Genomic DNA, 24,599 nt, shown 5'->3' on the forward strand with positions numbered 1-24,599 from the left:
CAGGGTGATATCCTCAAAATTGGGGCATGGTGGGGAATGAAAGTAAACATATCTCCAGAAGCTCAAACTGTCCCTGCCATTTAACCAATGCCATTATTTTATCCCTAAAATGCAGTCGGTCTACAGGTGCAACTCTAGTTAGCTCCTTACCCATCCACTTACATCTCTAAAACAGAGTAATAGGATTTTTTCCAAAAGGGATCGAGAAGAACGGTTTATCAGTTGCTTTATTACATTCTCAAAGCACAGACATAACCCATGAGCTGTTAATAATTTGAAAAATGCAACGAGTCAGCTTAACTTGATTAATATCGACATTCAATTTGCGAAAATAACTTATTGTAATAATTAAATAGACATTTCACCACTGGCACATTAATAGATTACTATTTACAGATCAGGAGGGTTGCACTTTATGTGCAAACAAAATCTAAACGTTATGACTGACAATATATATTGCAATAAACTCATCAAAAGGCTTATTCCTAGGATCAGTAGCGATACAAATCAGTCTCACAAACTTCCATTCTCACCAGCCCCTTCAAATATTACAAGGAAAAATGTAGCAACATATGCAAATATATCCTCTGATTTCACAGGCATATTAATTTCGAATCAACATGCTTTAAATACACACTTAAATTTGCCACATAAGGTATTAGTTATTACATTTAATATGCCACGACTACCGTAGGCCTGCACTGTTATGTAAAAGAAAAATAACCTTGTGTGACAGTTTAACATTGATCGATGCATGTGTCTGCCAAATGCAGGGAGATAAATAAGCAGGTGTCGTGTCGATGAATAAACAACACTTCAAGTGAAGGCATTACCCGGCGACGGCGTGCATAAAACGGCGCCAGACACCTAGGAGCGGTGGGTGGCCGAAGGTTAGCCATTTCATGCCCACTCAGTAAAGCACGTGCGCCAACTTTACTAAATGAGGGCCATAAAGTCACTAAAAGCAACACGCGTCTTTCATGTGCTGTGGTGCTTTCAGGTAGATGACGTCAAAAATGTAGGTTATGCCATGGCCATGCCCAAGCGGATCTTTTCACTTAATGTGCCTGCAATAGCTCCTGCAATGAGGCTGCTAATGTTTTTTAATCCCTTCATAAAATAAAAATCATCACAAATATGATCACTATAACCGTTATTTTTTCGCATGAACACGATGCAAACTGCTTACAGCAGCGCACACTCAGTGGGATTATAATCAAAGATCTTGCAGAGCTAGCACTGAGCAACTTTTGCGCGGGAAACTTTTTATGATCTGAATGTCTCTGCTAGAACAGTATTTAATGCCACTGCGTCATGTAATATGAGACCCTATATAACAGATGCCAAGTGGGAATTGTGTTTTACTGATATCTCTATAACTTAACTCTTGTGAGGCCCAAAGATCTTTCTTTGTGGTCATGTACGGCCTATTCAACTGTTTTAATACTTGGACACAAACAAGTATCACAAAGAAGTATAGTGCACCTGACTACACCAAAGAGGAGCCAGAGGAATGCACAAATCACATGTCCACAGCAGTCATCAGCTAGGCACATGTGTCTCGTATGTTAACAACTGAAGCAAATTAGGTCAGCTTAAATGAAAACACCAATGCTGTGGCATGTAGAGTTCAATTGACATCTATAACACTAAACCACAGACATATACGCAATTCGTGACCACGTCAGTTTAACTAAGAAACATATTTAATTTAATGCACCACGCTAATATCTTGCCAGATAATAAATATGCAATTTTCATGACTACACACTCACGCAAACATAGAACTACACAGTTGCTCTGTTCACCAACACCGAATTAGTCACATTCAAATGTGATATATGTGCTTCTAGTGACATATGCTCACTAAACAAATAGTGGTAGAAAACGAGACACTGCATTCCTTCAAATCATACACAGTGCTGTTTCAGACAACCACCCTTAATAATGTAGCATTTCAACCGCAGACGCACTGCTCTCAAACTTGTCATGCTAATAAAGAATTATTGACAATTTGACACAAATTCTTTTTCACTTTCCAGGTCTTGGCTGATCCAGAATAGCAAGACGTGAACAAGCACTGCATATTTTTTCCTAAGAAAGGTGGTAACACTTGGGAAGTCTGTTGTGTTGTCTCCGTTTGTGCCGCGGCGTCCTTTGAGATCAGCCGACTTTGCGCTGGTCTGTACCCCTCGTGTTTTGAAAGCTAGAGTGGGTGGTTGGTCCTGCGCAACTCTGGAATTCGCTCCCTGTGTCCATCCGAGCCATTCAGAACCACCTTGCCTTTCGAAAAGGCAATAACGACCTGGCTTTTCCCTGTGTAATCTTTAGCTTTCTCTGGTTCTCACTGAGGAGTCTGTGGATGCGCTGGGACACCTCGTCGCTGGGGCAGCTATGCGCATTACAAATCCGACAAATTTGGACATTCAGCATTTGTTGGGGAGTCACCTGGTTTCCCTACGGCCCAGCTGTCAGGAAGATTTCTGATTTCCTTATTGCCATCTGTCAAGAATTCTCCCGATTTCCCTGTTTCCTAGTCCACATCCCTCGGAGAGTCTACAGATTTCCCTAAAGCTTAATTGGACAGTGTGAGGAAGTTGCCCGATTTCCAGATCTCCTATTCAGCCCCTGTAAGAAAATTCCCTCATTTCCCTGCCTTCCAGCCTCTGTCCCAGAAGCCCCAGATGAATTGTCTTCCAGTTGGCACATAAAAGGGAGTCTTACGATTTCCTTTGACATCCTATTTTCCTTCCTCCACTTTACGGCATACACATTTTCTGACTCCCTTCCTCACTATCGTCACCTTCAGGCTTTTCTCAAAACTTTCTTAAAATTAATTTTCCACATATTTTTTTACTGCTTTTCACCCCCTTCTAAGGTTCAACTGTAACCACATCTTCTCTGATCAACTTGCTGTCCGTCTCACACACACTCACACCGACTGTTTCACATCAGCAACTCACAAAACTTCGCCTACAGACACCCTCTCTTAAATCCAACTTTCTTTCATTAATCCTTATCAGACACCTCTTCCTCCTGAATCTTTGAGGCCATAACTTTTCTCAAACTCTTCCTTCTCTCTTTCCTGCATCTCTACTTCTTTTTCGCATCTCCTATTTCTCATATGAATTATCTATCCCTCAGTGTATCGGACACACTCTGTTTCTCATGCTATCACTCCGGCATGTTTTAAATGATGAATTTACAAACGTACACAGGTGAAACAAGCATTGGAAATGCAATAGGTCTCGCACCATTAGAGTTAGTGCTTTTAGAATTGTTTATGGGTTTTTTTTGTAAATGTTTAGCATTTTTGTTTCCTGTAGCCAATGCTAAAGAATTACAAATAAAAAAAGCCATAAACATTTCTTAAAGCTGTAACTGAAATGGTCTGAGACCTATTGCACTGTGTGAGGGTGAGGGGTTGAGGGTGGGTGAGGGGTTGAGGGTGAGTGAGGGTGAGGGGTTGAGGGTGAGTGAGGGTGAGGGGTTGAGAGTGAGTGAGGGTGAGGGGTTGAGGGTGAGTGAGGGTGAGGGGTTGAGGGTGAGTGAGGGTGAGTGAGGGTGAGGGGTTGAGGGTGAGTGAGGGTGAGTGAGGGTGAGGGGTTGAGGGTGAGTGAGGGTGAGTGAGGGATTGAGGGTGAGTGAGGGTGAGTGAGGGATTGAGGGTGAGTGAGGGTGAGTGAGGGTGAGGGTGAGTGAGGGTGAGTGAGGGTGAGGGTGAGTGAGGGTGAGTGAGGGTGAGTGAGGGTGAGTGAGGGTGAGTGAGGGTGAGTGAGGGTGAGTGAGGGTGAGTGAGGGTGAGTGAGGGTGAGTGAGGGTGAGTGAGGGTGAGTGAGGGTGAGTGAGGGTGAGTGAGGGTGAGTGAGGGTGAGTGAGGGGGGTTGAGGGTGAGTGAGGGATTGAGGGTGAGTGAGGGTGAGTGAGGGATTGAGGGTGAGTGAGGGTCAGGGGTTGAGGGTGGGTGAGGGGTTGAGGGTGAGTGAGGGTGAGTGAGGGTGAGTGAGGGTGAGTGAGGGTGAGTGAGGGTGAGTGAGGGTGAGTGAGGGTGAGTGAGGGTGAGTGAGGGTGAGTGAGGGTGAGTGAGGGTGAGTGAGGGTGAGTGAGGGTGAGTGAGGGTGAGTGAGGGTGAGTGAGGGTGAGTGAGGGTGGGTGAGGGTGAGTGAGGGTGAGTGAGGGTGGGTGAGGGTGAGTGAGGGTGGGTGAGGGTGAGTGAGGGTGAGGGTGAGGGTGAGTGAGGGTGAGGGTGAGTGAGGGTGAGTGAGGGTGAGGGTGAGTGAGGGTGAGGGTGAGTGAGGGTGAGGGTGAGTGAGGGTGAGGGTGAGTGAGGGTGAGTGAGGGTGAGGGTGAGGGAGGGAGGGTGAGGGTGAGGGAGGGTGAGGGAGGGTGAGGGAGGGTGAGGGTGAGGGAGGGTGAGGGAGGGTGAGGGTGAGTGAGTGAGGGTGAGGGTGAGTGAGGGTGAGGGTGAGTGAGGGTGAGGGTGAGTGAGGGTGAGGGTGAGTGAGGGTGAGGGTGAGTGAGGGTGAGGGTGAGTGAGGGAGGGTGAGGGTGAGTGAGGGTGAGGGTGAGTGAGGGTGAGGGTGAGTGAGGGTGAGTGAGGGTGAGGGTGAGGATGAGTGAGGGTGAGTGAGGGTGAGTGAGGGTGAGGGTGAGTGAGGGTGAGGGTGAGTGAGGGTGAGTGAGGGTGAGGGTGAGTGAGGGTGAGGGTGAGTGAGGGTGAGGGTGAGTGAGGGTGAGGGTGAGTGAGGGTGAGGGTGAGGGTGAGTGAGGGTGAGGGTGAGTGAGGGTGAGGGGTTGAGGTTGAGGGTGAGGTGTTGAGGGTGAGTGAGGGTGAGGTGTTGAGGGTGAGTGAGGGTGAGTGAGGTGTTGAGGGTGAGTGAGGGTGAGGGTGAGTTAGGGTGAGGAGTTGAGGGTGAGTGAGAGTAGTTGAGGCTGAGTGAGGGTGAGTGAGGGTGAGTGAGGGGTTGAGGGTGAAGGTTTGAGGGTGAGGGTGAGGGGTTGAGGGTGAGTGAGGGTGAGGGGTTGAGGGAGGGTGAGTGTGAGTGAGGGTGAGGGTGAGGGTGAGTGAGGGTGAGGAGTTGAGGGTGAGGGTGGGTGAGGGGTTGAGGGTGAGTGAGGGTGAGTGAGGGTGAGTGAGAGGTTGAGGGCGAAGGGTTGAGGGTGAGTTAGGGTGGAGGGTGAGGGGTTGAGGGTGAGTGAGGGTGGAGGGTGAGGGGTTGAGGGTGAGTGAGGGTGGAGGGTGAGGGGGTGAGGGTGAGGGGGTGAGGGGGTGAGGGTGAGGGGTTGAGGGTGAGTGAGGGTGAGGGGTTGAGGGTGAGTGAGGATGAGTGAGGGGTTGAGGGTGAGGGGTTGAGGGTGAGGGGTTGAGGGTGAGTGAGGGTGGGTGAGGGTGAGTGAGGGTGGCTACGGTATGGGATGTCTCATATTAAAATTACGTGTGACCTGTGAAAACGTGAGTGAGATACCGGCATGCCATGTTCTCTTGTACAAGCGCAATCGGGTGTTCAACAATGCCATAGTGGGTCGGTTCATGGCTACGTGTTCTATCCTAAAAATAGTGCAAATGCTCATGTTTAAAAACGTCAAAGCCAAAGGAAAGTGCGATTTAATTTTAAAATCAAATAACTGATTACGGCGTGGTGACAGCGTGGCAGGAAAGTGAAAGTCCGATTGAAGTGGATATTTTTTTAAAACCAAACAACTGTCTAACTAAAGGCAGCGGGTCAAGCGTGTCAGTCCCTGGAGCTTACCTCCTCTCAATGTCCGTGCGGCTCTGAAAGTGAGCCGGCGGGCAGAGCTCACGCCTAATGTAGTGAGTTTTTCCGGCATGCGTGCACCGCGTGGTGCAGTAGCTGGATGGTTCCTGGAGGCTCGACGTCCTGGTAACCAATAGTATGCAAGGGGGGCGGGGTTCAGTAGTAGGGCATTATTTTGAACGGCACACGTTCTAAGATGAATCTAGAGTGTAAGATCGTGTATAACTAAACATTATGTAGCCCCTCTGTAAGACGATGAAGACTTAGTTCAGGACCTGTCTGTACATGGGCACTTGGTGTATACAAAATGTCATTACTCACAAATAACATATTGTAGAATAGTTACAGAAACATCTTGAAACAATACCACATTACAGAGATTACTGTATTTAGGATTATCAACTAGCGAAATGTCATTGCTCTTGGCGGTAAATGTAAAAAATACCTCCTAAATTGTATAATTAAGGGGAGGGGGCGGCTGTAGGGGTGGCAAGTGAAAAAAAAAAGAGAAAGCAGGGTAACCTGACCAAGGAGGGGGGAGGAGGGAGGAGAAATGCGTCTCGGCCGGAGCAGGGGGCGGAGCAGGGAGAGCGGGCTTTGAAATGTAATGGACACGGCCGGCCGGTCGTGAAACTGAAAGCATGGCCGGCCGTGAAAGCCTTTGATGCGGCAGGGGGAAATGCGAGACGGCGGGAAGGGGAGGGGGCGGAGCGGGTAAACAAAGACGGACGTGCACGCGCTTTTAAGCTCAATGCGCATGCGCATTGAGCTTAAAAGTCACGGGCACTGCAAGGAATCGCCACGATTCCTTGCAGTGTGGATAAAGAGTGGATAAGTCCCAATACTCTCGCTTGCTCGATGCGCATGCGCATCGACAGGCGAGACCTAAAAACTGTGCTGCACAATTAGATAAAACTGACCTAGTGGCCTTGCTTTTGATGTCAGTTGAGCAAACCCAAGCACATGGCTGAAAATGTAAGTAATTGCAGTGATGATATCAAGCTTAAAATGGCTATTTACATGTGAAAAATAAAAAAGAAGCAAATAAAGGTTCATGCCATTTTTAAATTTCTAGACTTGTGTATTCTTCCATTTTAGGTATTAAAGGGTTAAACCTATGAGGTTGGGGCGGGGGCCATAGGGGGGCAGTCTTATCTGGAGCAGCCCAGCCACCTCCTAAGTAAATACCCTCTAGACAGGGAACAGGGATGGGGGTGCAACAACTGGTGCAAGAGAGTCAGGCCTCAGTGGGAGGCCAATCGTTTAATTACACATTAACCTATGCAGGCTCTCTTCCCTCCCACCCATTCATGCTTCACACATCACTGTGCCCCTGGCAGCCAACAACCCAGCATGGAGGCCTGGCAGGGGGTGGCTGAGGACAATGAGAGTTTCGGGGAGCAGAGGCCCACTTTCCCCTGTGGCAGGCCTCCACTCCACCAGGCGCCAAAACGGAAACATGCTGCCAATTGCCACGGCATTCGAAAACCCCTTTATTCTTTTATATTCAATCAATGTAGACACAAACACAGGCACCTTTTTGCTGGCAGGCGGCTGTCAATAGGCACTGCGTGAGTTGGTCTTAAACTGTATTTAAATGCTAGACTTTACAAGCAAAGTCGAATGATGTTGCTATGGGTCAATTTAAGAAAAGTCTAATTATGTTGGCCCCAGTAAATTTTAAAGGCAAGATTTGGTTCTCAACCCACAACCCAAGCAGATCGAGTACCCAGTCTCCCTTCTGAGAATGTATTATCCAAAATAAACATTTAAATGGCCTGCCAGTGTCATCTTGCTTCACCTGCGTACATAAAATATGATTTGTGAGCCTGCCAAGAAAAAAGCGCAAATTAATGCTGCACGTGGATGGTGGGGTTTTAGGCCTTAATTTTAGGCCCGATTTCGGTAAAACCCAGGCCACATTGAGCAGGTGCCTGTCCAGGAGCTGAGTGAGTGCGCACATAAAATATGATTCCTGAGCCTGTCGACTTGCCGAGCAGAAAGCGCAACATGAGGGACGCTCAACTTCCTGTGATTCTAGGCAAATCGCTTAATATAAATCTGTAACAAAGCTCATGTAACGCTGATACCCGAGATCTTAGGGGCTAGTCCGTGCTATATAAAACTCTAAATAAAATGTAATATGCAATTGCTGTAAAAGTTGCCACCTCCCCAGAGTAACATGCATTAGCTGGTAAACATTGCCACCACCGCAGACTAACGTGCATCAGCTGGCTCGACTCTGCCACATCTACACGTCATTTCCAAAAACGGAATATAATTTGGACGGAGATTAACATTTTCAAATGCCCGCTCACAAACAAACTATTATTTTTACACCGGAAAAATGATGTTACTGGCTGGTTTTTTGACATCGCTTCGTGATTAATCGCAAATAACTTCATACGAATCCTTGAACTTTGGGAATTAATGTGACACCAATTTCAGAGTCAACGCCCCATCGTTTCATTCTTTTTAAAGAGAATTTTGGGAATTGAAGAAAATACATACTTAATTTTGCACTTCAAAAGTGCTTAAGATTTCTTTTCTTCTTACTGTAAAGGAAATCCCCAATTGGTGGATGGCGCGGAAAACAGTCTGAGCCTGAGGTCAAGTGTGCGCAGACTCACATCCTCGGCTTCCCCCCCTACCACACCCCTTTCCCAACTCGTCACAGGGTGGGTCTCACCACGCCCTGTAAGGAGTTGGGAAAGGGCTGGGTGACAGCCTCCACTCCCTGATTGACGTGGAGGGTTAGCGATCCCGGGCTTGGAGATAAAACGCCCGGGGCTAACTATCTTCACGCCATCAGGGGTGGAGACTGGGCTTTGAAGCTCAGTTTTTGCCGAGCTGATGACATCACAGCCTTCAGGGCTGTGAGGTTCTCAGCCGGCAAAACACTTAGGCTTCTGTCAGTCAGTCTCATGTCACGTGATGCTTCCCTTGAAGTCACGGCGGTGGTACTGGCCGGGGCTGCTGGGGAAGAGAGTAGTGGTGTGTTTATTGTGTAACTAACACTAGAGCCAAAATTAGACTTTTAAAACATTTTTTTTTTAAATGAAATAAATAGGATTGAGATGCATTTTGGAACCGGGGCGGAGCCCCGACGCCCGTGGGGAGAAACCGCCGCTGGTCAACATTGGCTAAACTGCTGGAAGACAGTGGCAATAAAGGCAGAGAGGCAAACGTAGACGGCATCGTAGACTGAACTGACTTTTCTACATTTTGAGACTCCATCGTCTATGGCAATCTATCCGTCGATAGAGCTGTCGTCAGCATAGACTATGATGTGTTCTTTTTGGACTTAGTCGACGAAACTGTCGTCGACTGTGACCTAGTCGACGAGGCTGTCGTCGACGGTGACGTAATCAATGGCAATGGTGCCGCCGATGGAACCTTCGTCGACGTAGACGTCGACGGGACCTTCGTCGACAGCAATGGCTTCATCGACAGAGCAGCGGTCGACGGAACACTCGTCGTCGACGGGCAGTCGTCGACGGAACACTCGTTGTCGACGAAATCAGCATCAACACCCTTCGTCGACGCTGATCTAACTGTCGACGGAGGAGGTTTCTTCGTCGACGATAAAATTGGAATAAATCGACGACAGTATTAGAACTGAGAATTACCCTCATAGACGACGATGACGTCGACGAAAGGGCTGTAGACGATCCAGAAGCAATCGTCGTCGTGACTGTCGTCGTCTATTTCGAATCAGAGACAGACAATTTTGTCGACGGGACTGTAGACGACACCATCGTCGACGGAAAATCAGTTTTCTTCACAGAAAAACCTGAGGAAGTTGCAGCAGGAGCCTGGAAGCCAGGTCTCTTGGGCCCAGAAGTGGTAGGAAGTGGTGAAGACACCGCAGGGGCCAAGGAAAGAGACATGTTCCTCTTTTTTAAAAATGGGGAAGGCAACTCCTGTACACTACCACGTTTGGAGGCTGCTTGGGAATGGCCAGAAATAAGACTTTCAGCATCTGAAAGTACATGATCCTTATCTTTATGTCTTTGAAGCCAGAGGAGTAAACGGCCTTCCCTGCCCTTTAAAGTCTTTGTGGAGAATGTTCTACAGAACTTACAGCTCCCCACCTCATGGTCCGGGTAAAGACAGTAAATACACTTACTGTATGGATCCTCTGAAAAAAGTCTTAGCTTTCCACATGAAGAACAAGCTCTAAAAAGAGACTTACTTGTAGACATGTTGAAGAACCAGGAAAAACCTGAAGAAAAGAGAAAACTGAGCAGAGCTCAGGGAAACTTCCTTACACACAATGTGCAGTAGAAAATCTGAGGTGCTGAGCTCCGAGGAGAAGGTTCTAGAGCATGGGTACTCACAAACTTTCTCTCGGGGGCCAAATTTACAGTGTGGTTTATGTCCGAGGGCCGCACCGGTGGGGGCGGGGTCAGTGGGGAAAGGGGCGGGGCTAGAGCAACAACAACAAAAAAATTGACTATAAGGTTGATTACAGGTCCCTGCAGCGGACGCCTTTGTCCACTGAGCCACCAGACCCGGCATACACATATATATATATATATATATATCTCGTTCTTTCTCTCTCCCTCAATCTCCCTCCCTCCCTCTCTCTCCCTCCCTCTCCCACCCTCTGTCTCCACCTGTCTCCCTCACTCTGACTGTCTTACTCCCTCTCTCCCTCTGTCTCCCTCCCTCACTCTTAGCGGGCTCCCTCACTCTTAGCGGGCTCCCTCACTCTTGGCAGGCTCCCTCACTCTCCTTCCCTCACTCTCCCTCCCTCACTCTCTTTCCCTCGCCCTCTCTTTCCCTCGCCCTCTCCTTCCCTCGCTCTCTCCTTCCCTCGCCCTCCCTCTCCCACTCTCTCCTCTCCTCTCACTCTCTCCTCACCCTCACTCTCTCCTCACCCTCACCCTCTCCTCACCCTCACCCTCTCCTCACCCTCACCCTCTCCTCACCCTCACCCTCTCCTCACCCTCACTCTCTCCTCACCCTCACTCTCTCCTCACCCTCACTCTCTCCTCACCCTCACTCTCTCCTCACCCTCACTCTCTCCTCACCCTCGCTCTCTCCTCACCCTCGCTCTCTCCTCACCCTCGCTCTCTCCTCACCCTCGCTCTCTCCTCTCCCTCGCTCTCCCCTTCCCTCGCTCTCCCCTTCCCTCGCTCTCCCCTTCCCTCGCTCTCCCCTTCCCTCGCTCTCTCCTTCCCTCGCTCTCTCCTTCCCTCGCTCTCTCCTTCCCTCGCTCTCTCCTTCCCTCGCTCTCTCCTTCCCTCGCTCTCTCCTTCCCTCGCTCTCTCCTTCCCTCGCTCTCTCCTTCCCTCGCTCTCTCCTTCCCTCGCTCTCTCCTTCCCTCGCTCTCCCTCCCTCACTCTCTTTCCCTTCCCTCACTCTCTCCTTCCCTCACTCTCTCCTTCCCTCGCCCTCCCTCTCCCACTCTCTCCTCACCCTCACTCTCTCCTCACCCTCACTCTCTCCTCACCCTCACTCTCTCCTCACCCTCACTCTCTCCTCACCCTCACTCTCTCCTCACCCTCGCTCTCTCCTTCCCTCGCTCTCCCTCCCACTCTCCCTCCCTCTCACCTTCCCTCACTCTCTCTCTCTCCTTCCCTCACTCTTACTCTCTCCTTCCCTCACTCTTACTCTCTCCTTCCCTCACTCTTACTCTCTCCTTCCCTCACTCTTACTCTCTCCTTCCCTCACTCTTACTCTCTCCTTCCCTCACTCTTACTCTCTCCTTCCCTCACTCTTACTCTCTCCTTCCCTCACTCTTACTCTCTCCTTCCCTCACTCTTACTCTCTCCTTCCCTCACTCTTACTCTCTCCTTCCCTCACTCTCTCCCTCATTCACTCTCCCTCATTCACTCTCCCTCCCTCCCTCGCTCTTCCTCGCCCTAACTCTCTCCTCCCTCACTCTCCCTCCCTCACTCTCCTTCCCTTGCTCTCTCCTTCCTCCCCCTCCTTCCCTCCCCCTCCTTCCCTCCCTCTCCCTCCCTCTCCCTCTCCTTCCCTCTCCCTCTCCTTCCCTCACTCTCTCCTTCCCTCACTCTCTCCTTCCCTCACTCTCTCCTTCCCTCACTCTCTCCTTCCCTCACTCTCTCCTTCCCTCACTCTCTCCTTCCCTCACTCTCTCCTTCCCTCACTCTCTCCTTCCCTCACTCTCTCCTTCCCTCACTCTCTCCTTCCCTCACTCTCTCCTTCCCTCACTCTCTCCTTCCCTCACTCTCTCCTTCCCTCACTCTCTCCTTCCCTCACTCTCTCCTTCCCTCACTCTCTCCTTCCCTCACTCTCTCCTTCCCTCACTCTCTCCTTCCCTCACTCTCTCCTTCCCTCACTCTCTCCTTCCCTCACTCTCTCCTTCCCTCACTCTCTCCTTCCCTCACTCTCTCCTTCCCTCACTCTCTCCTTCCCTCACTCTCTCCTTCCCTCACTCTCTCCTTCCCTCACTCTCTCCTTCCCTCACTCTCTCCTTCCCTCACTCTCTCCTTCCCTCACTCTCTCCTTCCCTCACTCTCTCCTTCCCTCACTCTCTCCTTCCCTCACTCTCTCCTTCCCTCACTCTCTCCTTCCCTCACTCTCTCCTTCCCTCACTCTCTCCTTCCCTCACTCTCTCCTTCCCTCACTCTCTCCTTCCCTCACTCTCTCCTTCCCTCACTCTCTCCTCCGCCCTCACTCTCTCCCTCGCCCTCACTCTCTCCCTCGCCCTCACTCTCCCTCGCCCTCACTCTCCCTCGCCCTCACTCTCCCTCGCCCTCACTCTCCCTCGCCCTCACTCTCCCTCGCCCTCACTCTCCCTCGCCCTCACTCTCCCTCGCCCTCGCCCTCACTCTCCCTCACTCTCCCTCGCCCTCACTCTCCCTCGCCCTCACTCTCCCTCGCCCTCACTCTCCTTCCCTCCCTTTCCCTCCCTGTCTCCCTCCATCCACCTTGCCCGTGTGTGTCCGGGTTGAGACAGCTTCTGGGCAGGCACACACACACAGCCTCACCGGAGCACTTCACGGGTCTTCAAAAGACCATTCGTTTGTAATGAGGCTTTGTCACCTCTTAGCCCCCCTGCAGCCCCACTCTGACTACGAAGGGAATCGCCCGGCCCCCACAGAGCAGCAGTCTGAGTCACGCTGCCGCAGGGGTGTTTGCTGACACTGTAAAAAAAAAAAATGTTTTAAACACGGCTACATGTCTGCAAGGTCCGCGGGCCGCCAGGGACGGCTTGCCGGGCCGCCACCGACCCGCGGGCCGTACTATGAGTACCAGTGTTCTAGAGGGTTGCTGTCGCCCGATTGGCTGCAGTTTGGACCAACATAATGACAAGAATAGACTGCATATGATTTTTTCCTTTCCCATGCATTCCTATGTAGAAATATGTGTAGGCAGGTTTTGCCTTTTTCTGGTACATATTTCAGGTTTTATGTTGAAAATTATATATATATATATATATATATATATATATATATATATATATATATATATATATATATATATATATATATATATATATAGCTATTTTATCTACAGTGGGACTCCCACTCCAACGACGGGGAATATTCAAGCATGTGAATCTATGAAAGACACCCTAATACTGGAGAAGCACTTTCACAACTTGGGGATAAATACTGTGGAGGAATGAGGGAGTTCTATAAATTTACCATTTATTTTAAAATTGCATATGTTTAAAATTAGCACCGGGGAAGATGGTTTTATTAAATGTATTAATCTTATCCCATGTCAGTTTGTTAATTTCCATGTCTTTCCTCTTTTTCCACCTTTCTCTGACCTTATCGAAGGATTAGATTAAGGTTTCTTTTAATATTTTAATCCAAATGCTGATCTTTTGTGTTGGGTTATTTAATGCTACAGACAAGTCTTTTTTATAAAATAGATTACCTATATCTAGCTCTGAGCTCCGCGTAGAGCATAAAAAAAGACCATTTCAATATTGTACAGGAGTGGTGGATATGTCTAGAGATTTCCTCCCAGGATTTCCATCTATTCCCTAAGAGGAAGTCCTCGATTTTCTCAAAGCCATTCTCCTTCCAAAGTCTCGCTATTTATTGTCCAGACAACCCCCCTCTCCGAAGCTAAAATTGATTAAATCCGTTGTACTGCTTATTTTAAAAATACCATAAAATTTCAAGAGCTGGGTTTTCTGTTTAAATAACCACTGTAAGGACTTATAGCGGACCTTCTTTGGATCCTTCGTAATTCTGGCAGGATCAGTAATTTTAGATTCCTGCAACATCATCTTCATAAAAAATTGTCTGCCTCATGATAGTCTAAAAAAAAAAAAAAAAAAACTAAAACTGTGATGTGCAAAAGAAGCAAAGTAATATTCTCTGATATTTGGGAAGGACAGCCCTCCTTGTGCGGATGGGAGGTACAAGGTGCTAAGTGCAAGTCTAGAAAAAAAATTTGCCCAGAGGAAGGAGGAAATCAAAGCATCCACTTTTTTAAAAAAGGAAATAAAAAAGGAAACCTGGATTGCACAAGGGGCCGCACTAAAAAGGAAGTTAAAAAGAGGTAGAATAGACATACGTATTAAAGCTGCCCGTCCCATTATAGACAATGGCAATAGATTCCAGCGATCTAATTGAGACCCAACCTTTTTTAACAGGGGTATATAATTTAACGAATACAGTCCTTCCAAGTTATCCGAGATAAATATTCCCAGATATCTCTTTGGGCGTGTGTTGTAAATCTGCCTAAATTCCGGCATTAAAGTGTCTACAGTGCAGTTAGCTAAGATTATTTCCGTCTTGTTGACATTTATCTTATAGCCCCCTAGCTTTTAAAAGTCAGAAAAGATTAAGATTTTTACTGGACTTGAGGGTTTTGAATCTAAAAAAAGGGCAATCTCATCGGCATATAATTTTATATTTGTCATTCCGGCTACTGGTACTGTGTCGGTCAATATGTCCCTGATTGCGATCGCCAACGGTTCAATAAATAGAGCAAATAAAATTGGCGACAGACGGCATCCTTGACGCATGCCTCTGCTAACCTGACATGTCCCAATATTAATATTGTTGATGATAATCTGTGCCCTGGAGTTCATATAAAGTTGTTTTAAGTGGTGAAAAAAAAAAAACAATCGGAAAATCAAAGCTGTGCAAAATAGCAAACAGACAGTCCCATGAAACCAAGTCGAAAGCTTTCTCAGCACCTAAAAGCCAAATTTGTGCTTTCACCTTATTAATCTTAAAATAATCCAGTGCTTCCAATAAAAATGTATTCATGTGGAGATGCCTACCTGCTATAAAACCACACTGATCGAGGCCTATAAGAGACCCTACTATTTTGTTCAGCTGGTTCGCTAAAAGTTTCGTAAACATTTTATAATCTTTGTTTAAAAGACTAATGGGCTGTACGAGTTTGTACTTTCCTTTTCTTTTTTTTAAATGCTAACCACCACTGCCGAATGGAGAGACCGGGGGAGGTCCTCCTTGTAATAAATAATTAGCTAAAAGTAAATGTAATGTGTGTGTCTTGTAAAGCGCACTGCTACTCGGCGGCGTCCTGGCGCTATAGACCGCTGGGGAACCCGTCCTGGCTTTCCCTGTGAGATGTTCCCTCCTGGGTATCTCCAAGGTGAAACCAGGCATCCCCGGCGTTTGTGGGGGGCCATTGTTGAGATGAGGCAAGCTAATGCCCAGAGTTGCAGAGTGTAATCCCTGGTTAGAGTAGGCACCGAGGCGAGAATTATCGAGTCCGCTGACCCTGGTTCACGACCCTGCCACGTCGGGAATTGAACCCTTGTCCCGGGCCGTCCTCTGCTTCCGGGTCTGCCGCCTCGAACCAGTGAGCCACACCACTCCAAGGAATTCTTTACGCAAAGTGCCTTCAAATTTTTTAAAGAATTAAACAGGAAAACCAAAAGTAGGTATTGTAAACGGTTTTTATGCTATGGACAGAGTTTACTCTGTACCACATTGTTTGCAGGCCGCGAAAATCATGAAATACACAACAGAGTATTAATTAGCATCTACTTAGAACAGTGTTCACTATTCATAGGTTGTTCAAAAAGATTCTGTTCACTTAAAAAAGCCAAAGTCTTTAGGTGCTAAGGGTCCTACTACCTCCCAACTTCATACAGCGGTGAAATCTTTACAGTCAGTCGTTTTGAAATGTTAATCAAGCACATGTACAAAGGTTAATACCCGATGCAGTCTTCAATCTTATATAGAAATTGTCATGCGGAGACAATTCTGTCAAAATACCCAAGGCTGCTTACAATAGTTAATATCTGTTGCGTCCACTTCAGCTCTGGAGCAAGCAAATGATCACATCACAGAATGAGCTCCATAACACGTTTATTCTTCAGCATGCAACTGTTAATTGAACACATTACATCATAAACTTTGACCACACCCAGACACCTCCCAACTGATTACGTAACTTTGTAAGTAATCCGACAAGGACCACAAGGGTCCTACTGCATATGATCACACAACACTACATCTCCCGCTTTGTTAGATAAAATATACTAACAACATTTATACATTAGGGTTCCTCAAGGAGTCGTTAAGGAAACTTGGTTAGTGCTCATAAATAACACATGAGGGGAAAACTACCAAAAACAACCAAGGGCTGATGAAGTGCATGTCATCAAAATCTGTTAAAAAAAACTATGCCAATATGTTTATCTTCTATTTCTCAATGATACAACTCAAATCGCGGAATGGCTTAAAATGCCATATGCTTAAAAAGCAAACACAAATATGTACATGCACGCCTGTCAGTTTGAATATATAAAAACATTCTAACATACACAATATTTACACCAACTACTTTGTGTCGATTCTACAAATGGAGGATATTATGCGCATTTAACAAATCTAAATCTGTTATGGGACGCAAAATAACTGAAGTGCCAATGAATAAGTGAGGCAGTAATCAAGAGAAATTTCTATTTAGTCGAGCATGAGACCCCTACAAGTTTCAGCACGCAGAATGGGCAAATTCAAAGAAGCACACTAGCTCACCGCCCTCAGCAGTGATCAACCTAGCCCCACAGACAACCTTGACAAGGTTATCAACAGAATTGCAGACTCCCTTGCACCCATCAAACAAACCAGCATTGCAGATCAAACAAGCAAACTAGCTGTTACACAGAATACCTCCAAGACACCAAACAACAATGTAAATAGCCAGAAAGGAAATGGAGAGCCAGCCACGACACCGTCTGAGCTACCTACAAGGTTGCACTCAGACTGTCTGCAGCAAATTCCAGACACCAAGAAGTATTTGCAATGCAATTAGTCTCGCATTTTAGAAACTTTGACCTAATGGTATTGTAAATGACAACACTTTATTATTGCAGGTTTTTTAAACACCTAAATAAAAGGCATTGTCATTACAATGCAAATAGCTCAAAACCTCGCAATTGCAAGAACTATTGCAATGCAAATGTATGTTCATAAATGTCTTCAGACAATTTGGCTGCACTTGGGTTTTGACAACACAGCAGATAATATAAACTTTTTAAAACAAATTTCATTCTGGAAAAATAATTCTTTCCTTTTCCACCACAGATTCACGGAACTCCTAGCATACATCGAGCACATTGGTTAATAAGGCAGAGCATCACTGATGCTATGCTTCATGTGCAGTGTGAATGAGGTAGAAGGATGGAACTGTAAACATTGCCCCCTTAGATATTGCATTGAAAGAACAGTGCTGGTTTGGCCTGTATTGTCTAACCGCTGCCACAAAGTGGTGCACCCGTCTTCATTAAATGCGTGCTTGCTGGATGTGGTGAAGTGCCTTCGAGCCCATCTCCGATGCTCTTTCCCGGGGTAGAAAACCATAAGTAATTCTGACAAACTCGAATTGCGATTCGATTGCAATCTCCGCTCCTCCCATCTGGCTTTACTCCAGATCCCAACCTTCAAACGCAAAAAACTGGGAGGACTGAGGGTCTCATTCCTTGCCCCGTCCTTCTGGAACGCCCTCCCTCTAGGCATAAGACTAGCCTCCCCCACACCCACTTCAGGTCCCTTCTAAAAACTCACCTGTTCCGTAACGCCTACAACTAACGCTCTCAGCCCCACGGATTGTTTGTTTTTTATGTTTCAGCGCCAAGAAACCGCCAGGTGTTAGTTGCGCTTTACAAGTTCTTTTTACATTACATTACATTGTATACCTGATCAGTCATTAGTGCGAAAGTAAAAGTGTTATTGCATTACACTGGAGCAGAAAAATGAATGCTGCTTGGTTCAGAAAACTAGAAGTCGACATTTGAAGAACTTCCAAAAGTGCTTTTTGAGACGATATGCGAGGAGTATGCCCAAACGACCACACTCGGCATCTACAAGAATTCCAACCTTGCATAGAGTACAATTCAGCGCAGCCGGCCCGCTGGTGATCAGATGGGGCAGATGTTTGCAAGTTCACCTGCTGATGATGCAGAGGAATGCAGGGTTCGCCTCTCAGTAAAACCCTGTGATGTGCAGATTCAGCACCTCGGTTCCCTTTATCTCCGACAGACGTTTAGAAGTCCATGCGAACTCCAAGTATGGACGCCTTTTTGGTACACACTTTCAGTTGAAGCAAACTTTCCTGTTGATGACTTTCAATTTGTACCATGCTTATTTTAGAACCTGCTGTTCCAGTAGCATGGACGCCTTAAAATTTAGCAGAGATGTAAAAGTGCACGCAGCCTATTCAGTTGCCGAAGGACTCCGGTATACATCTACTGCAAGCAGAGTTTTGCAAGATTATTCCTTAATTGGTGCATTTAAATCTGATATTAGAAATATGGTTAACATGGGATGTGCACGTGCAGCTTTTCTCGCCTGAAATGCAGCGGCGTCAGTCGTGCACTCTGCCACTACTACATCACACTCCTTTCACGGACCTTTGAACAACCTCTGGGACAGCAGTCAAACGCGTCATTTTTCAAAGCATCTCTCACAACTTCTCCATCAGTGAGTGTTCTTACCAGACCCATTATCTACAACATGGCACCTTTCCAAAACGGACACTGGCAGAGCCAATAGATCTGGTTTTTAACTGAAAGCTGGCCTCTCCCAGCATACAGTCACTCATCCATTCATCTCTGTGCTCAAGTGCATTCATTCATCCGTCCATAAAATCAGATTCACCTACATAGCCATTAAAAATAGCACACACAGACCTGCTAGTCTAGAAGCTGCACTATATTTCACTGAGTATATTCCGTTCGTGAGCAGTAATTGCTGACTTCCAAGCTTTTCCCACAGCTTTTCCCACAGGCAGTGACTGGTGAAATCAGCTGCAGAAAAAGTCTTGCGAAAGTGGAAAAATGTTAGAAAATCTGACGTTGCAATCCGATTGGGCATATTTTAAAACCGACAGTTATAATCCCTCTCAGTGTAATACTTTGAAATTTAAAATAAGTTTTTTTAATATATATTCTCTTAGTCTTGCATTTGATTTCCTTTTAACCGCGTATGGCCACGAGGGGGCAGCATTGGCTATGATGTATGTGTCCCCTTTATTGCAAATTTAAAGTCTATAAATACAAGGTTTCTGTTTAAAAACACATTTGTAATCTAGGGTTCAGTTTCAGCCTTGCTGACGTAGTACAAGAGCGTCATTTTGCTCCCCTGGTAATTAATGCCTGTAGTACAGTGGTCCGAGATGGAGCTAGCCATTATCCCAAATAGCAGTCGTTTTGGAATGAAAATCGTAGTTTGTGTAAAAATCAGCCCTAGCCTGCTAGAATTGGCAACGCTTAGTCACGCACTATTAACAGCACACTGGGCCAGTGCCCCCGGCCGGCCAGCCAGACACCCATCTGTTTACAATTAACGCGTGCACAAGACGTGGGCTCGATAATTGTAAACAGATGGCGCTGTGTGGCAGGCTGCGCATAACCGCAAGCCGTGGGCAGCAACAATTCCAGGCAAAGGTGGGACATGCACCCGCCTTCGCCCAATTGTGTGCTGTCTTTCTCAGAAAGACAGAAGCAAAGGCAAAAAGGGTGGGAGCCCAAAAAAAAAAACCAAACACGCACAAGCGTGTGGTCCCAGTTGGAAGCCCTTACAAAAAGCCTCGCAGAGCAGAGCATGCGCTGGCTCAGGAGAGATCTAAAAAAGCACTAAAGGACCACATAGAAGGAAGCTCCAACAGCCACAAGGAGAGCTGATCGATAGTCAAAGATTTCACCTAGCCCTCAGCCACTGTCAACAACATTGCTGCTTCCCAACAACTATGCACTGACCTATCAACTTCTTCCACAGAAAAATTGCAAACATCTACAGCAACTTCGCACACCACCCCAAACTCCGAGAACTCATTGCTGACCTACACACCACACTACCAAAACGGCCACCTGACTGAAGGGACAACCCTCATCAGAAACGACACAGCAGCAATGATGCTGAACATTCACTTACCGGCTCCAACTGACCCATGTCACCACCATATCTACAACCTGGGAACATCACCAACTAGCACCACGCTGACCCACACAATCACCTCCATCACGTATGCCACTTTCCCGGATGAATGGAAATTTGCACAAATCAATGCACCCAAGAGGCCTACAGCTGACCTGAATAAACCATGCAACTTCCGGCCCATCTCCCTGCTCTCCTATCCGGCCAGTGAATGAAAAGGCCATCAACAAGCAACTCACAATCCACCTCGAACTTCACCATTTTCTAGACAACAGACAATCATGATTCAGAAAGAACCACAGCACGAAACACTCATCACGTCCACTCGAGTAAAAGGTTATATAATATGAACAGGAGTGCATACATTTTTAGGTCTCAGCCGGCTGCGCTTGCGCAGTCTCGCCGGCTAAATCTTAAGTTTCTTAGTGTGGGGCTTAAACCCACCCCTCTTCTCCATTGGCTGGCTTCCTAAACTGAGGCCAGCCATTGGAGGAGAGGGGCGTCTGTCCATTTAAGTCCCATCTTTTTGGGATTCGGGGGTGTGTTTTTTTAGTTTTTCTCTCCTCTTCCCATTGGCTGGAATTTTACATTCCAGCGAATGGGAAGAAGAGAAAGAAAACACGCCCCCGAATCCATAAATGACGGGGCGTTTCTCCGAGGCATTTCTGCATGACCTCTGAGAAACATGGTGGTGTGAAGCGCTCCTCTCTTGCCTTCAGGGCCCTCCTCAGGGCACTCTCTATCCCCACGGGGCCCTACAACTATCGTATTATAGATGGGTAACAATAAAATACAGGCATGTTTGGAGCTACATCAAACAGGACTAGTCAGCGAAGCTAGACTTGTTTTAGGCTGATGGAGATAACATGATTTGCACAGAACAGGATGTTTGGGCCTGTCGCCAGACCGTGAACTGGTTCCCCCATCTTAAAAGTTGGCCGGCCTAGCCGTTAAGCCACAGCCTCTAGCACCCTTTATCTTTCCACCGTTAATCCCGTGCCCCTCACACCTCCGGTAGCTCCCTGCATTGCCACGGGATCAGCAGGCTGCGCACGGAGATCTCCAGACGGCTCCATCACGAACAATATCATCTGGGTGACGCCACGTTCACACCGGCGCCACTCCCACCTTGAAAAAGAGCTTGGGCTGGCAGCGGAAGAGGAGAATAGAACACCCAACAGAACACTAAATAGAAATCTTCCGTTGCAGAGAACAATTGATACTGCATTTTTAGTGCAGTGATGCAGACCCCCTCAATAAATATGTTAGCCTTACCCCTTATGAGTGGTATTTGGTAGGGTAGGGCGCCCCTAGCTAAATTGTCTCGCGGGGTTTAGAGTACATGCTGTTCGGAGCGTGTCAGCACTGGAGCGCCGCAGAGATACGGAGAGTATTTAAATTCCTGAAAGGCTGAGCGCAGTAAACGAGGTAAGTAAACATTTACAGCAGGGGCATACTTCAATACTGTATGATATGAACGTTTCACTCGTCAGTAACACTTTGCTTAGCGTGCTGTGCCATTGTTAGTCTCTAGGTGCTGCATGCTTTGGGTTTGCAGCAACCTTCGAGCAAGGCGCATGGAACATCTCCAGCGAACAAGTTGGCAACCTTATAAGCACAGTGCGTGGATTGAAACATTTCCCGAGAAGTGTCTTGGCAACACTGCTCTGTGGATGCCGTATTGGAGGGCGGGGGGCTTTGGTGAGAGGGGCACACATGTGGTGTTTATTCCTCTGCCGCCCACGTCCTGGTAAAACTGTTAAACAGAGGTGGGGCAGTGGATCCAGTTTTCTGCAAAATGAACTGTTTTGCCTGGGTGTTTGCATACAGCAGGGTTGCATTTTTCTAACACAAATATTTGCTCCAGGTTTCAGTCAAGTGCGAATGAGTGTTTCTAAACCCCTTTGCACCTGTATCCTTTAAATTCACGGCCATGAAATGTCCAACCCGGGTATCACCGCTTTAACTAGCAAGCTTCAGGGAACCGACGGTTGTAGATACAAGAGGCCAAGCCCCGGAATGCGCAGCCTGCGCAAAGAGGCCCGCAGCTTTGTAGGGTCACAGGAAGCACCCCAGAGCTCTAGAGGGTGGCAGCTAGCACAGAGGGCCAGAGCTTCGGATGGTGGCAGCTAGCACTGAGAGGCACAGAGGCCTGGAGATCTGAAGGGTTGCACCTAGCACTGAGCAGCACAGAGGCCCGAGGCTATGGAGGGTGGCACCAAGCACATATCCAGGTTATGTACATGGGACTTTAAAAAAACACTAATAAAAGCAAAACTAAAAAGCCACCTAATTACAAACAGAATTGCTCAAACTTTACTAAAGAAGAGACCTATTGCGGCTCTCAGTGTGTGTGTGGCTCAGTGTGTGACTAAGCTTAACGCGTGTTCTCTTTTTCAGTGCTTTTGTGGATTTTTTGACAGATTAACAAGTCCCAGGTTAAAGAGAACACACGGTAAGCTTAGTCATGCAGATAACAAGGTTAAGAGTGAATATCCTCATTTCATGAACTAGAGGTGACATAAGGTTATTGTGGTTTTGTTTTACAGTTGACTGATCATAAACACACGAGAAACAGGTATGACACCACAACATGAGAGTTGACACACCCATGGGCAATAACGTACAAAACACTCATACAGTTTATTTTATATCTTTACAGATCATCCCCTGATGAAGGTACCTTGTGGTACCCAAATGCATTGGGCATGGCAGTGAAAATTGTGAAATGTAACAAATGGTTATAATTTAAAAATGTTGGCATCAACAAATAATGTACTGTATACATGTAACTGAAAGTGAACAAAAGTACAAGCAATGAACATGGTTATGGTGATTTGAATAATCAGATTATGAAAATAAATAACTGATGAATAATTGTGAACACAATTGGTTTATGAGTAAAAATGTTTTGTAGGAAAACACCAAGTGCACAGTGCGCAACTAGAGGAGTTCTCCAACCCATCATAACTTGACATTTAAAAGAGGCGTGACAAACCTAAATAGTTGCAGCACCGATTGATCAGTTAGTAAATAAAGACAAATTTGGTGTGCTCCTCACACCCCCACTACTCACACTCCCCCTTAAAGCATTTACCAGCACCTGGTCCCATCCCTCCTCCCCAGAGCTATGTCCAGCTTGCTTGCATCAACAAGAAACCGATTTGCATGTCATTTTCTTCTGTAAGGCTTACCAATGACCAAGGAAGTATTGGCTTGTTCCCCTACTTAAAAACGTGGGGTTCAGGCAATACTTGCCTGCCTACAGAATATTAAAAACGGATGTATCGTCCCCAATTGTGTTTGCGGTAGCCAAATTTTTTAACTGCGATGTGGTACATTCGTACTCGTTGTATGCACTGATATAATCTTGGCACAGTTTTAAAATTCTTTTTAATGTATTTGTATTTTCAACTGAAGTACAGTGCACACAATTTGTCATTTAAAAAAAAAAATTAATTAACGTGCGATATATGTTGGTAAACTCCTGACTTGTCTGATTTGTTCAACAGGAAACTGTAAAGTTCTTTTTAATTATGGCTGACAGATTTTTAATATCATTTGTACTGTTCAATTTTTTGAATGTCACCCGTTATCTATTTGATCGAAATAAAGGATAAATGAATGAATATGAATGGTTTTTACTATCCAATGGGAATGGAAAATTGAGGTTATGGAATGTACATATTTCATGCATAGATCTTAAGTGGAGAAACAAAATACTGACATTTTTCAAGGCCAAAAAAATACTGCAGTTACACATTTTGCTGTTTCTAGACAAGAAAAATATTCAACCGTTGAGGGAAGTTTCACTTATTTTGCTGGGAAAAATAGAACTCCAACAAAAATAGAAGAAATTTGACAACAAAAAAAAAACATTGCAGTGCAAACTGATTAGTTTCATGAGTGTGAGTGAGCCGAATTCCAGTATAGGCCCGGGTCCAGTAAAGCCCAACCTGCTGCAAAATGCGATTATATGGCGATTACATGCAGTCCACCACTGACCTAACACTGCTCATTACACAACACAGCGGTCATGTGTTATTTGTTTCAAAGCAGATCTACAGCATTAGTCATCCAGAAGAAGAAGAAAGGTGGAATACAATCTCTGAACAAAGTAGTACAAAAATGTAAGTTATGCATTTACCTTTGCCTTTTCGGGACCGAATGTTCTACTTCAATAACTTTGCCTTGGAGTTCAACTTTACCTGTAACAAAACAATTGTGGACCTAAAATTATAACTATTTCATAGCTGGCTACTGTGCACAAAAAGCGGTGCTTTGAATAACCATAAATCAGAAACCAAATTGTGAATGATTTTCCATTCTACCAGGAAATCAGCACCAAATCCGTAACCAAGTTTCTTAACCAATGGAAAGCCTGGAAATTGTAAAAGAGAGAGCGCACGAAAGAGCGTGCGCGAAAGAGAGAGAGAGAGCGCGCGAGAAAGTGAGGGAGAGAGACAGACGCACGCGAAAGAGAGGAAGA

General features: G+C 46.5%; 1 protein-coding gene across 1 annotated transcript in view; it reads right to left on the reverse strand.

The window, feature by feature from the left end:
* The window catches only part of IGF2BP3 (insulin like growth factor 2 mRNA binding protein 3), a 1,069,372-nt gene that overhangs the window by 881,732 nt on the left and 163,041 nt on the right, over nucleotides 1-24,599 (reverse strand). The window contains exon 2 of the mRNA XM_086941758.1: nucleotides 24,258-24,318. Within this exon, the coding sequence (XP_086797884.1) occupies nucleotides 24,258-24,318 (61 nt within the window). The remainder of the gene's footprint in view (nucleotides 1-24,257; nucleotides 24,319-24,599) is intronic.

Source organism: Lissotriton vulgaris, chromosome 10 (genome assembly GCF_964263255.1).
Source record: "Lissotriton vulgaris chromosome 10, aLisVul1.2, whole genome shotgun sequence".
In the NCBI taxonomy this organism is placed as follows: domain Eukaryota; kingdom Metazoa; phylum Chordata; class Amphibia; order Caudata; family Salamandridae; genus Lissotriton; species Lissotriton vulgaris.